This window comes from Carettochelys insculpta, chromosome 1 (genome assembly GCF_033958435.1).
Source record: "Carettochelys insculpta isolate YL-2023 chromosome 1, ASM3395843v1, whole genome shotgun sequence".
Taxonomy (NCBI): domain Eukaryota; kingdom Metazoa; phylum Chordata; order Testudines; family Carettochelyidae; genus Carettochelys; species Carettochelys insculpta.
The window spans coordinates 153,230,819-153,244,332 of record NC_134137.1 but is presented as its reverse complement, the minus strand read 5'-3'; the positions used below and the strand labels follow the sequence as shown (position 1 = coordinate 153,244,332).

Sequence of the window (13,514 nt, the reverse complement as noted above, 5' to 3'; positions counted from 1 at the left end):
AATGCATCCAGGGCAGCCAGCAACTCTGCATTCTTGGTCTCCAGTTCTTCAGTTTCATCATCTGAATCATCCTCTTTCTCCTCAGCCAACTCATCCTCCCACTGACTTTGTCCAAATAAATATTCCACATCACTTTGGGAAGTGGCCATAACATACTGTGCAGTGGTTCTAATCTGTTGAGGATCCATGTTAGCTCCATGCAGTGGTGTGAGCTGGGGCAGGCTTTGGGGAAACCTCCTGAAAAATGGTGCAAAATCACTTGGGCCATCCATTTGTTTTCCAGTGGGAGTGGGGTTGGGTGCTTTGCATTCTGGGGTGATGACATCAGATGCTCCCAAGCACTTGTGGTGCATTTTTTCCCACAAGCCACTGGCACAAAACCCCAGAATGTAACAGGACAGCAGGTACTGTGGGATAGGTACCCACAATGCACTGCTGATGCAGTCAAATGTAGGGAAGGCAATGGAAGCGCGCTATGTCAACTTTCTGAACATTTGTGGAAAGTCAAATTTGACATTCTAAAATCTAGTGTTAAAGTTAACTTTCTGAAATTTGACTGTATTTCATAGCTTAGACTTAGCCTTAGTGTTTCCTCCACCAAAAACTACATTTATCTTGGGTTTAAAATATATAATCATTATTTACGTTTTTAGCCCATTGATTCATGTAGGTTGCCACTGTATTCTTTTTTGTGGCAAACATGATGTGCCACTGGCCTAAGTAATATTACTGAGAGGGTGAGTTTTTGGGAAAATCTGCTAAAATTGTAGCAGTTACCCAGTAAGCTTAGTCAGATAAGTTTCTGCTGCTTATACTTTCTAAAGATGTTCCCAGAAATTAAAACATTGTAGAAAATGTTTTTACATTTGTTGTCACAAATCCACTGTTGCACTTCACTTTTTTGTAGCTTGGTAAAATTTGTAACCCCTACAGTAGGTCTTCCTCCTGCTTCTATCTTTGGGGTGGAACTTTGGCATGTGGCACAGCCTGTGTACAACTACAGATTTGTCTGGTATTATGAATGCTGTATGTTTATGCCCAGCTAGTGATTTTTATTGTTTGCATCATACTGTTTATGGGAAGGAGGGAGGGGACTGAGTAGGCTGGTTATTGAGGACCATTAGCTGACTTGGCCTTGCCCTAATAAAACAGCAGGGTGGCTGCCACCTTGGTAAAAACTGCTCTCTTTAGCTTGTCCGCAGAAGAGTGGAGAATGGGAAGAGGGGGTGTGGGCGGGGGAAGGGAACCAGCATTAGCTTTCAAAACTGCAGAGACTGGGAGGGTTAGAAGCATAAAGGCTGTGCATTCTGGCTGGGATAGAGAGACCTTGACTGTCCGACAAGCTGAAGCGAGAGGAAATGGATTGCAGAAGTCGAAACAGGCTACTCCTTGGGTACGTCTACACTATCCTATGTGCTGTTACAGACAAGGGGATGTTGAAGTTGCTGGGGTCCTTTCGAAAAGGAGCCCCGTCTGGACGAGCCATGTCAATTTTGAAGTGCTGCAGCTGCCGGCATTCTAATGAGGCGCTGAACAGGTATTTCAGTGCTTCATTAGTAAACTTCGAAATGGCCATTTACATGGCCATTTCAAAGTTTTGGACTAGTGTAGACATGGCCCTTGTTTCAGAAGAGGAGCTGGAGGAGTGAGACCTAGGATAGGGGCTCTGGAAGCCTCAAATGTTATGTGTACACCAAATTACAAAGAATGCTCAAGAATGGCTAGGGAACTGAGGCAGGGAATTGCATACAGATATTTCTTATTTTGCATGTATTGGTGTATCCTGTTTTTTAAAATAATGCAGGATGGGTAACCATTGGTGACCTAAAATAAAGCAGGGTGGATAACCATTGATGACTTTTTAAAAAACTTCAAACTAATTTTTTGAATTTTGATTATTAAAAAATATGTTTATAATTAATCTGAAGTTAATGCAAAATACACTAAGCCAAAACTTACTATGATCTCTTAACACATTTAAATAAATCTTCTGAATGCATTAGCTCAATGAAACACTGAGTTAAAGGCTGCTCATCTATATGAAGGAAAAAAAATTGAACAATATTGAAATTTTGGGGTCAAGCATTATGAGGATGGATCGGTAAATCAGCCAAGTAGTTTAAGCGACTATTGTCTCATTTTCAAGAGACTTAGGTGAGATTAGCTCCAGTCACTTTTGTTTTGGCATCTGTTTGAACGTTTGTCAAGGCTGACCTAAAATCAGCTAATTTACTATAGTTAGTACAAGTTGAGCACTAAATAAAATCAGACAATGCTAAGCTGCTATTGTATGGATTTTTAAAAAAAAAACTTTGCAGCCTACAGTAAAGTGATTAGTTTAGAAGTCCCTCTGTAAATTCATGTTCATCTGCTTCAGCTATTACAGTCACTGAAGTGTTAAACTGTAACCTGAGTAACCCATTAGTGTGGAGTTCTGGAAAGCATGTACTTAAGTTACTAGGGGGTCATTGTGTGTTCGGCACTGGCCTTTGGAGTAGGGCAGCTGGACCACTGAGATGTTCTTCCAAGAAGTGGTGCCAGGCAAGAGCAGTGTTCCCTCTAAGCTGTGCAATTTTGTGGTTGCTCAGGAAGAATTAAAATGTTTCCTTGCTGATTAGCACAGTGCCCCCATCTAGGGTTTTTTTTTCCTATTGGTGGTACGTATTTGCCCATCTTGGTATGCACAAAATTTATTCTACGCATGGATGGAAAAGATTAGAGCGAACATTGGGTAAGTCTAGAAGCCAAAGAAAGAGAATGAGTTTCTGGAGCTCCATCAGACGCACTGGAGCTTCAAAGTGTGAGCCTTCAAAAAAGGGAGCTACATTAGGTCTGAGACAACATGTTAATCCCTGGCTCATGCATATACTTCATCTGTTGTAAAAAGGCTACCAGTTTTGTCCTGCAACCTCATTTATTAATAGTACATACAGAGTCCCTGGCCAAAGATCATAGGATCTCAAACTTTTCTGCAAAAATGAAATTGGGGAGTAATTGAATTTTAGTGTTTGAATCTGTGTCATGTTTGGGCTGTCTTCTGGATTGACCCTCAGTCCTTGGATTCTCTTTTTTGGTCCTCTGAGTAAAAATGTTGCACTCTTGTCTTTAAAAAAAAATGAATGAAACAATTTGTTTAATATGTACTTGCAGTTTTAGCACTGTGGCTCTTACGCACATGACTTTGGTGTTGGTGATCAAAATTACTTTAAACTTGGAGCTCTTATGAGGTACTCAATACAAATAAATGCCGTTGTGCGTGCATCACTATCTCTGCTCCACAGCAAGGTTTTTGGCAGCTCTTCATTTTATGCCACATGGAAGGGTTTTCCAGAGCTTAATTGGTTTTGACAAAAAATCGCATCTCTCTTTCTATTCAACATAGCACTAAAGTATAGTTTTAGTAAAGAGCTTCAGTTTATTGCCAACTGGTATATGGGTAGCTATGGCCCATCTCAATGCGAAAATGCTGAGTGAGAGAGGTACAGCCTATATTATGTCCAGTCTCTTTCACTATTAACACCCTGTTTTATTTTGTTCTTCTAATAGGGTGGAAGGTAGTGTTGTTTACATTTACTTAGTCCCTAGCCAGTTTCCTTGCTTGCTTCTAGGGACAAGAACAATAATAGTGGCATTGTAGTCCTATGTTCTACAGGCTTCCCTCCCCCCCTGCACTTTCTTCCTACGGTTTACGTTATCCCTCCTGCTGGATTTGCTCCCCTTCAATTAGCCCTTGAGCTGTAGGTCTACTCAGTTAATTGACACCCTCTGTCAACCACCTGCCTTTCAGTTAGGTCCCAATTAATACATACTGATGGGTATTAAAATAACAGGGTGCTGAGTTAGCTCCTGACTTAGCACACACTTTTTAAAGGCTTATCTGCTAGTGTATCTGAATGCTTGTGGTGGTGGTCTCTGTTTGGACTATTCAGTAAGCTGTACTTCTGAGTTGTAGTGAACAGAATGATTTCTTCAGCTCTAATAACTGCTCCTGCAGTTGAAATTATATGTTGATGATTTTTTTGTTATACTGTCCAAAAAGCCTCACTTGATAGAAGAAAATAAAGTTATGAAACATAATTGAATTTTGTGATGTTAGGAAGGAAAATGTAAATCTTATATTGAACTTGTTTAAAAAAGGAAGATGTTTCTTGTTATTTGTCTTCTGTTTTTAAATATGTCAAAAACTCAGGTTATAAAAACCTAAATATAGAAGTTGCAAGTCACCTCTGGGAAAGGCTCTGTCGCCAGTGGATTAAAAAGTTTAAAAAAAAAAAAAGGGAATATAAATTTGTTTTTTCCCCCGTGTATTATATTATTTAAAACAAGCAAAATGTAATTACGAAAAGGTGACCTGTAACTATTAAAATATATTTTTGCTGAAGTAACTAAGAAAAGTTTGGTATATGATGATAGACTCTTAAATTTACAAAGAGGAAAAAACAATTAACTTTGCTAATGTCCTGAATGCTCCTGCTCTGTCTGTTACTGCATCACTCAGCACACGAAAAGATTCTGTTCTTTCAGCTCATATGTGACATTACTCCCCCACCCCTCCAGAGTCCTTTCAAGGAGTAATTGCCCAATATTTAAATTAATTTTAAAGAAAATAGCTGTTTTTTTTTCCACTCAGGCTAGCAGTCTCAAAAATCACTTTTTAAATAAGAATGAACAAGATTTAAATATAGAACTTGTAACAAGCAAATTAAAATTTGTTCCAGCTCTCTAATCAGACTAATAAAATTTTTCTTGTAGGGTCTAGAAACTAATTGACAGACACATTAAAAGATGGTTCGATCTAGATCAAGATCACCAAGGTGGAAACACAGGTAAAGGTTTAACTTTTAATATGAAGGGATAGCTCAGTGGTTTGAGCATTGGCCTGCTAAACCTAGGACTGTGAGTTCAGCCCTTGAGGGGGGCTATTAAGGGATCTAGGGCAAATAGATTTAAAAAAAAAACAAAAATCATTCAGGGATCATGATAGGTCCTTCTGTGAGTGCAGGGGACTGAACTTGATGACCTCTGATGGTCCCTTCCAGTTCTGTGACATGTGGAATATATATTTTCATACACCACAAGGGTCACTTGAATTTCTAACGGGACACTGTTCATATGAATAATTGTATGAACTCCATATTTACATGTGAAAGTACAATATATCATATTTTTTAAATGAATGCGTGGAAGCACAATTTAAGATATTTAGGTATATAATTACTAGCAAAAACATTAATGTGCAAGAAAGCAGGTATTTGAGCTGTTTTAAATTCACTGACTTTATGAAAGCTTCCTAATGGCAAATTTAGTTTTTTGGTTTTTTTTTGAAATTAGTATTTTCTTGCAGAAAATTTTGATTTCAATGCTGCTGCTGCTGCTGCTGCTGTTTTTTGTTTTGTTTTGTTCAGGAGAAAATTTTGAAATGAAACATCATGCTTCAGTGTGGTCTTTCTAAACAGTTTTTTCCCCAGTTTTTGGAAGCTGACATTTTGACTATTGATCTTTTGCTTTTGAATGTTTGGAGTTTGCCTATTCTCCACTTGTTAACATGCTACTTCCTTTTGGCTGTGTCTACATGGGCACAAATCTTCAGAATAGCCATATTTCGAGGATTACTATTGAGGCGCTGAATTGAATAAGGGGATTTTGAAAGGGATGGGTCCTTTCGAAAAGGACCCCCATGTAGCCTCGCCAAGCCGCGCGCTTTCGTAAGCGGCACTTTTGAAGCACCGCGGCCGGCAGCGTCCTAATGCTCAATTCAGCGCCTCATTAATAATCTTTGAAATGGCCCTTAGCATGGTTATTTCGAAGATTTGTGCCCGTGTAGACGCACCCTTATGTTTCCACTCACAATGGTAAACAAGTGTGAATGTTCTTTTTACATTTGCTTACTGTTTTCCAAAATTTTCTAATCTATTAAAAAGAAAATGAAAATTCTTGAGGAGAAAAACTGAAATTTTACAGTTAAAAGATCGAGTATTTTCCCTTTAAACTTTTATACTGGGGAGAAAAGTTAGGGTTTTTGTGTAGGCTTTAGCTGAGATACAATTGCTCTGGGCTTTATAATTTTGAATATTTTGGCTTCTTTAAATGTGAGCCATAAATTTGCATAAATAATGCATGTTGTTTTTGCATTAAGTGTATTTTAACACATTTGTATAAGCTTTTTTTGTAATATTTAAAATGGAATCGCTTTTTTTCTTCTGTAGGTCCTTGTCACCAGCATTTAGAAGCCCAGAACACCATAGACAAAGGCATGCTCATATTAATTATGACTGTGAATATAAGGAATTAAGGAAGGATCTAAAGAAACCTATGTCTTGGAGAGTGGAAGAAGGGAAGTATGGAGAGAACAATTCTAGATTTCAACCACATGGAAATATCCACCAGAGAATTTACGAACATAGGACACCTTCTCCAAACCTAAAAAGAATTCCTTTAGAGAATACATATAGTAATAAACCCTACAGAACATATTCACCAGAGAGGGGTGAAGGCAACAGGAGATACAGCTTTCCACCCAAATACTCAGAAATAGCCTACAAAGAACATGACCGATCCTTTTACCCACACAAAATGCAAGAAAGATATATGCCTGAGGACTTCAGAGTCATTGGAGGTGGGAAAGGAATGAAGTCTTTTCATAGACCATTAGGAGCTTCATGTAAATTTGAAAGAAAATGGCATGAAGATGAAATGAGGCACCAGAGGTTGCAAGAAGATAAATATGGTCAATCGCTCAGAAGAGCTTCTGAAGAATTTACGACAAGGTACTCTTTGCAGAAGAGGTATAGGAATAAAATAATTAAACCTGGGTAATATGGTGTAAAGCCTCAAGTGAAAGTCTGTTTTCGTTTTAGTTGAAGATTTCCTCCTTGAAAAGCATTTATCCATTTGTAGTTTAATTATGGGCAACTGGTGGTAGAGAAGTATTTTGTCTTTTTTAAGTAAATCATGTACATGGCTAGACTATAAAAGGATAGTATTTTCCTTTTAAGTGCCCCTGCACTTCTTACTCTGGCTTGAGGGATTTTGGGTTAACTTCGCACGCATTCTGCACATAAGGCTGTGCTGTACAACATTCTGCACATAAATTCTCACTTTCTTCTCTAGTGCAAGTGTAAATTGCTTTATGTCAACACAGGTATCCTGAAGATCGTGATTACAGAGAGCATGGTCATACATCTAAAACGGCTAAAGAAATTGAAAGATATGAAGGTGGAGAAATAGCAAGAAATCATAAATGGAAGCAAGATCGTTCTTTTCCACCCTACCAAATAAAGGAGGAGCAAAGAAAGCTTGGTCCCCAAACTCATCGGTCTTCTGAAAAGGAGTACACAAAGAATTCTGTTACGAAGATAGCATACGACTATAGTCACAAACATCACAGACACACAGATGTGACAAAATCTACTTCTGAGCTCTATCATCAGAAAAATATAAAGCAAGAAGACCAAAAATATAATTCTCTTAAAGGTGCTCGGAATAGCAAAGAGAGAGATTATTGTAGTGGTGGAAGAGTAAGACGGACTGAAGATGGGCATAATGAAGTACCTGTTAAATACAGTTCAGAGAAGGGCTGTAATGCGTGTGCTAACTCTTACAAAAATGATGTTGATCTGAGACCTTTTAATAATACAAAGAAGGAACGAATAAGAAATGAAGGGAATGTTAGGGAAAAAATAGATTCTTCCAATAGCCATCGTGACACAAGTCATACAGTTTCAGATGTGAAAATGTCAGATCTTACTCCTAAGAAGGAGCTGCTCACAATCAAAGTGGATATGAAGAAAGTGATGAATAAGTACAGGTATTTGTTTTCATTACCTATTCTTGCTTCCTTTCATGTTTTAGTTTGTGAATGTTAGAGAAATCAGAGAATCTTAAGGTGGTAACTAGGACAAAATGAGATGGCTGTTTCTTCCTAGAAACAATGTTAACTTGCTAACTCTGTTAAAGTTACCATTTACTTCTTTGAAAAGAAAATAATACCTTATTTTAAGGATGTGTCAGGAAAAAAGATCCTGTCCCCCATACCAGCCTCCCCACTGAGATGTATTTATTTAGTTAGTAGTCTTCTTTTAATCAGGTAAAAATCTGTTTTTGTCCTTTCTTCCAGAATGACCATCTAGGATGAGATTTTCATTGACTTTCACTGGGAGTTGGGTACCTGATTCCATTAGGCTCTTTTGAAAATTACAGCCTTAAAACATATATACTCTCAAATCACCTGGGCTCTCAAATTTAATAAACGTATGGAACAAAATATTCCTGGGCTGTATAATTAAAATGTGTTGAAAGAGTTATTTCTGGAACAAAATGTAACCGCTTACTCTGGGCTGGCCAGATGGTACATAAACTCTTTCATATCTGGCAGCTGCAGGACTGGGGTATTGTTGGATATTCAAATATTCTGGATAATAGAGAGGTACATCTAGCAATGCGTAACGCTAAAGAAAAACAAGGTTAGCTATTAAGAAACAAACAAATATGTATGCAGAGTACTTTATTTACCAACAGCAGTAGTAATGTACACTGCAAACTTATGCTGTATTTATTTATATTTACTTTCACTCTACCATGCATATGGAAAACATAACTAAAATTTACTTATGATTAAAAAGCTGGTAATTTCAGAGTTCTGGATAATAGAATGCTGGATATGAAAGAGTTCACTGTATTTCTGCAACAGTTCTGAGTAAGCTTGAAAAGTCACCAACAGAAATATGGGACACTCATCCCTTGTTTAACAAGTACTTTACTAACAAGTACTTGCTAAAACAAGGAACATATATACCTATCTTTATTCACTATGGCTACGTCTACACATGCCCCAAACTTCGAAATGGCCATGCAAATGGCCATTTCGAAGTTTACTAATGAAGCGCTGAAATGCATATTCAGCGCTTCATTAGCATGCGGGCAGCAGTGGCGCTTCGAAATTGATGCGCCTTGCCGCCGCGCGGCGCGTCCAGATGGGGCTCCTTTTCGAAAGGGCCCCGCCTACTTCGAAGTCCCCTTATTCCCATGAGCTCATGGGAATAAGGGGACTTCGAAGAAGGTGGCGTCCTTTCAAAAAGGAGCCCCGTCTGGACGCGCCATGTGGCGGCAAGGCGCGTCAATTTTGAAGCGCCGCTGCTGCCCGCATGCTAATGAAGCGCTGAATATGCATTTCAGCGCTTCATTAGTAAACTTCGAAATGGCCTCGAAATGGCCATTTGCATGGCCATTTCGAAGTTTGGGGCACGTGTAGACACGGCCTATATGAGTGAACTTCCCCTGCTTATATGAGCAGGGACCCTGGCTGGGAGGCTGGGAGACCTGCAGCTCTGGGGCTGGCTCCGCTTCAGCCGTGGAGTCCCAGGCTGGGGGTGGGGAGACTTGCAGCTGGAGCCTTCTCCCTCCCTTCCCACTGACATGCAGCTGTCTGACAGCCCTTCGGCTGGGGGCAGAGAGGGAGAAGGCTCTTAGCCTGGTTCCCCCCCGCAATGGCAGGAATGCAAAATGGACCAGCCACGAGCTGATCAGTTTCCTGGCCCCTCAAGTCATGGGGAGACTGGAACCAGCTTGCCCCTGGTTCCCAGTTCCTGCACTCTGGTGCTTCCTGGCTGCACTCCCCTTGCAGCAAAATTTGAGTTATGCAGGGGTTGTAGGAATAACCCCTGGGTAACTCGTGGTCTTACTGTATTAGACCCCACTTCCGCCCGCCCTGCAGACCTCATCCTCGGCCAGGTTTTAATGCCCCCCCCCTCCCCCCCCGCAAGATCCCAAACTGCCCCTAGCCTTAAACCCACCCAGCAGCCACAAACCACCCCAGCCATAGCGCCCCTCAGCAGCCCCAGACTGCCCCCAGCTTTATACCCCCTCAGCATCCCCAAACCACCCCCAACCTTACAACCCCTCCTACAGCCCCAACCTTCTCCCAGTCTTAGACCTCCCGGCTGCATCCCTCAGCAGCCCCAGCCTTAGACACTCCTCCTCCTCCCATAGCCTCTTTACCGGGGCTGCTAGGCTGGGTGACTCTCCCAGCCCTCCTGCTCCCAGCACTTAACCCAAGTGTTAAGATTTCAGCACGTAGGCATAAGATAATTGCTATCCCCAGTGATAGACCTGCTGGTGATGGCAGCTATCTCTATTGATAGATATCTGCCTGAGGCAGCAGTGTTAAGAAACTGCAAATAGCTTCTTTAATGGCCACATACAGTTGGGAACTGCCCCGTGGGTGACCTTTAACAAATCTAATAGGACCCATGTTTGGTCCTGACCCATAGGTTGGAAATCCCTGCTCCACACACATACACTGCATCCTATTTCTGGTGCCAGACTATTCAAATACATCAGAAAAGTACTTAAACTCAACTGGTTTATGTCAAGTTAGAAGCACTTGGAACAAATTGGAGACTTTTAATGTATTTTAATGGGAATTTAGCGTCACTCTTATGAGTTTTTGCCTATGAGCAGAAATTTGGGAACCAATTGCGCTCGTTTAGCGAGGGATGAGTGTATTATCGTAATCAGCCACCATGCCTAAGGACTGGAAATTGCACATGCTGGTGCTCTTTTGAACCAATCAGACCAACTTAAGTGCCAAGAAATAAGTAGAAGTTGCATTATAAAGACTTAGATGAAAATTATATAGAGAACAAACAAATATGCCTTCTTTTCAAGTAATCATGCTTCAGTATACTAGACTTATTCTGACACATTAACATGATGATGAATAAAGGAGAGATGGTTTACATAATTTTAGTCCTGTACAAGAAGCTGTTTGGAGGGGTGGGAATGGGCTAGTGAAATCAGTTAGCCATGGCCTGAGACATGAAGTACTATGGTGAATTATAATTTGCCTGAAAGATGGAAAGCTATCTGTTTGCAGCTTGGCAAACAATTACAATGTAATAAGATTATTAGAGTTAGTATCAAAACAAAAAAGCAGTCCAGTAGCACTTTAAAGACTAACAAAATAATTTATTAGGTGATGAGCTTTCATGGGACAGACCCACTTCTTCAGATCATAGCCATACCAGAACAGACTCAATATTTTAGGCACAGAGAACCAAAAATAGTAATCAAGGTTGACAAATCAGAAAAACTATTATCAAGGTGAGCAAATCAGAGAGCAGAGGGGCAGAAGGAGCAGGGGGGAGTCAAGAATTAGATAAAGCAAAGTATGTAAAAGAATCTTTATAATGACACAGATAATTGCCATCCCAGTTCAAACCACGTGTTAATGTGTTGAATTTGAATCTAAAAGAGAGTTCAACAACCTGTCTTTCCAAATATCTGTTAAAGTTCCTTTTCGGTAAAACACAGATTTTTCAGGTCATTAGCAGAATGGCCCACTCCATTAAAGTGCCAACTGACAGGTTTGTGAATCAGGAGTGTTTTTATGTCTGTTTTATGCCCATTAATTCTTTGCCTAAGAGAGTTTGAAGTCTGTCCAATATACAAAGCATGTGGGCATTGTTGGCACATGATGGAATATATGATGTTAGTTGAGGAGCATGAGAATGTGCCCATGATTCTGTGAATAACCTGGTTAGGTCCAGTGATGGTATCTCCAGAATAGATATGTGAACAAAGTTGCCAACGGGACTTGTTGAAATGAAAAGCTCCAGGATTGGTATTCTTGTGGTATAGTCTGTGGTTGTTGGTAAGAATCCTCATGAGGTTGGGAGATTGTCTGTAGGAGAGAACAGGCCTGTCACCTAGGGTCTTCTGGAGTGTGGCATCCTGATTAAGATTAGGTTGTAGGTCTTTAATGATGCATTGCAGTGGTTTGAGTCGGGGGGGCTGAGGGTAATGACCAGTGGTCTGTTGTTGGCTTTTTTGGGTCTATCTTGGAGTAGCTGGTCTCTGGGTATTCACCTGGCCCTATCAATCTGTTTTTTTTATTTCTCCTCGTGCGTAATTCAGGTTTATGAATATTTGGTAGGGATCTTGTAGTTTTCGGTCTCTGTCAGTAGGATCAGAGCAAATGCGATTGTACCTAAGGACTTGACTGTAAGCAATGGATCTAGTTGTGTGTGCAGGATGGAAGCTAGAAGCATGTAGGTAGGTATAGCGGGTTTCTGGTAGAGTGTGGTACTGATCAGGCCATCCCTGATTTGTACTGTAGTGTTCAGGAAATGTGTCTCTCGCATGGAGTAATCGAGGCATAAGTTGATGGTGAGGTGCAGATTGTTAAAGTCTCTGTGGAATTCTTCTAGAGTCTCTATACCATGGGTCCAAATCATGAAGATGTTATCAGTGTATCATAAGTAAAGGAGGGGTAATAGGGGACGAGAGCTGAGGAATCGTTGTTCCAGGTCAGCCATAAATATATTAACATATTGTGGGGCCATGGACTATCCATAGCAGTTCCACTAATCTGCAGGTATAAATTGTTCCCAAATTGGAAATAATTGTGGGTGAGAAGAAAGCGACAGAGGTCAGACACCAGATTGGCTGTGGTGACATCAGGGATCGTATTCCTGATCGCTTGTAATCCATCTTCATGTGGAATATTAGCGTAGAAAGCCTCTACATCCATGGTGGCAAGGATGGTGTTGTCAGGAAGTTATCCGATGTTTTGTAATTTCCTCAGGAAGTCAGTGGCATCTGATATATAACTGCGAGTGTTGGCGGCATAGGGTTTGAGGAGGGAGCCCACATGACTGGATAGTCCGGTGGGAAGGGTGCCAATACCCGAAATGATAGGGCATCTGAGTTTTCCAGATTTGTAGATTTTAGAAAGTAAATAGAATACTCCAGGTTAGTGTTTGTTGATGAACTGAAAGAGAGGGTGAACAGTTAAGTGGCAAAATCTTCTGAATAATAAAATTCTACCAGGAAAATAGTAGGATTAAAAAAAAAATGAGATACTTATGTGAAAAAAAAATCACAATTATATAAAGTAAAATTTATCTCCCTTATAAAACAGTCATACTTAATGGCAGAAGTCAGTTTCTGACTATTGTTAGGAAGAAACTTCCTGCCCTGGATGAGGTGCTGACCTTACCTGATATAGCAATTTTTTTCTTTGTGATAAATTTCCTGAAAGGTGAACGGTAAACCAGTGCACTAGATGCCTGAGTGGTATTTTGTTACACTGGTAAACTAGTCAGTCTAAGAAATGGCAAAATAATAGTTGGTCAGAAACTTCTTATATATCATGAGAACTAATCCCACATTATTCTTCCTTCTTCTTCAGTGTTTCTGTTGTCTATGTTCCTGCCCGACATGAATAATAAAATGTGGAGTTATGGGGACTAGAAGGAATACTGTGCTAACTGAAAAGAAACCGATATGAAAGAGTAGTGAGGGCTGTAAGACGAGGTTGAAAGACAGTGACATCTGTTCTTGTGCTGCTGTTCCTGCTTTCTTGAATGGCAATATAGTGAAGATTATTTTGCTTTTCACTGCTTCCCACAGTAGTCTGAGAAACGATACTATGCTCATTTTATTATATTTTCTTTGAAAATTGGTGTCTCAATTTAAATATACTTCAAATATAACTCTCACTTAACTGAAATACT

At 40.1% G+C, this 13,514-nt stretch overlaps 1 protein-coding gene across 2 annotated transcripts in view; it reads left to right on the top strand.

The window, feature by feature from the left end:
* BCLAF3 (BCLAF1 and THRAP3 family member 3) overlaps positions 1–13,514 on the top strand; it is a 57,345-nt gene that overhangs the window by 13,680 nt on the left and 30,151 nt on the right. Inside the window, exons 2-4 of one of the 2 annotated variants that reach the window (XM_074994046.1) lie at positions 4,753–4,826; positions 6,207–6,767; positions 7,142–7,807. In XM_074994046.1, the coding sequence (XP_074850147.1) occupies positions 4,786–4,826; positions 6,207–6,767; positions 7,142–7,807 (1,268 nt within the window). In that variant the 5' untranslated portion in view covers positions 4,753–4,785. Of the gene's footprint in view, positions 1–4,752; positions 4,827–6,206; positions 6,786–7,141; positions 7,808–13,514 lie in introns of both variants that reach the window. The other variant, XM_074994038.1, reaches the window with a different exon arrangement.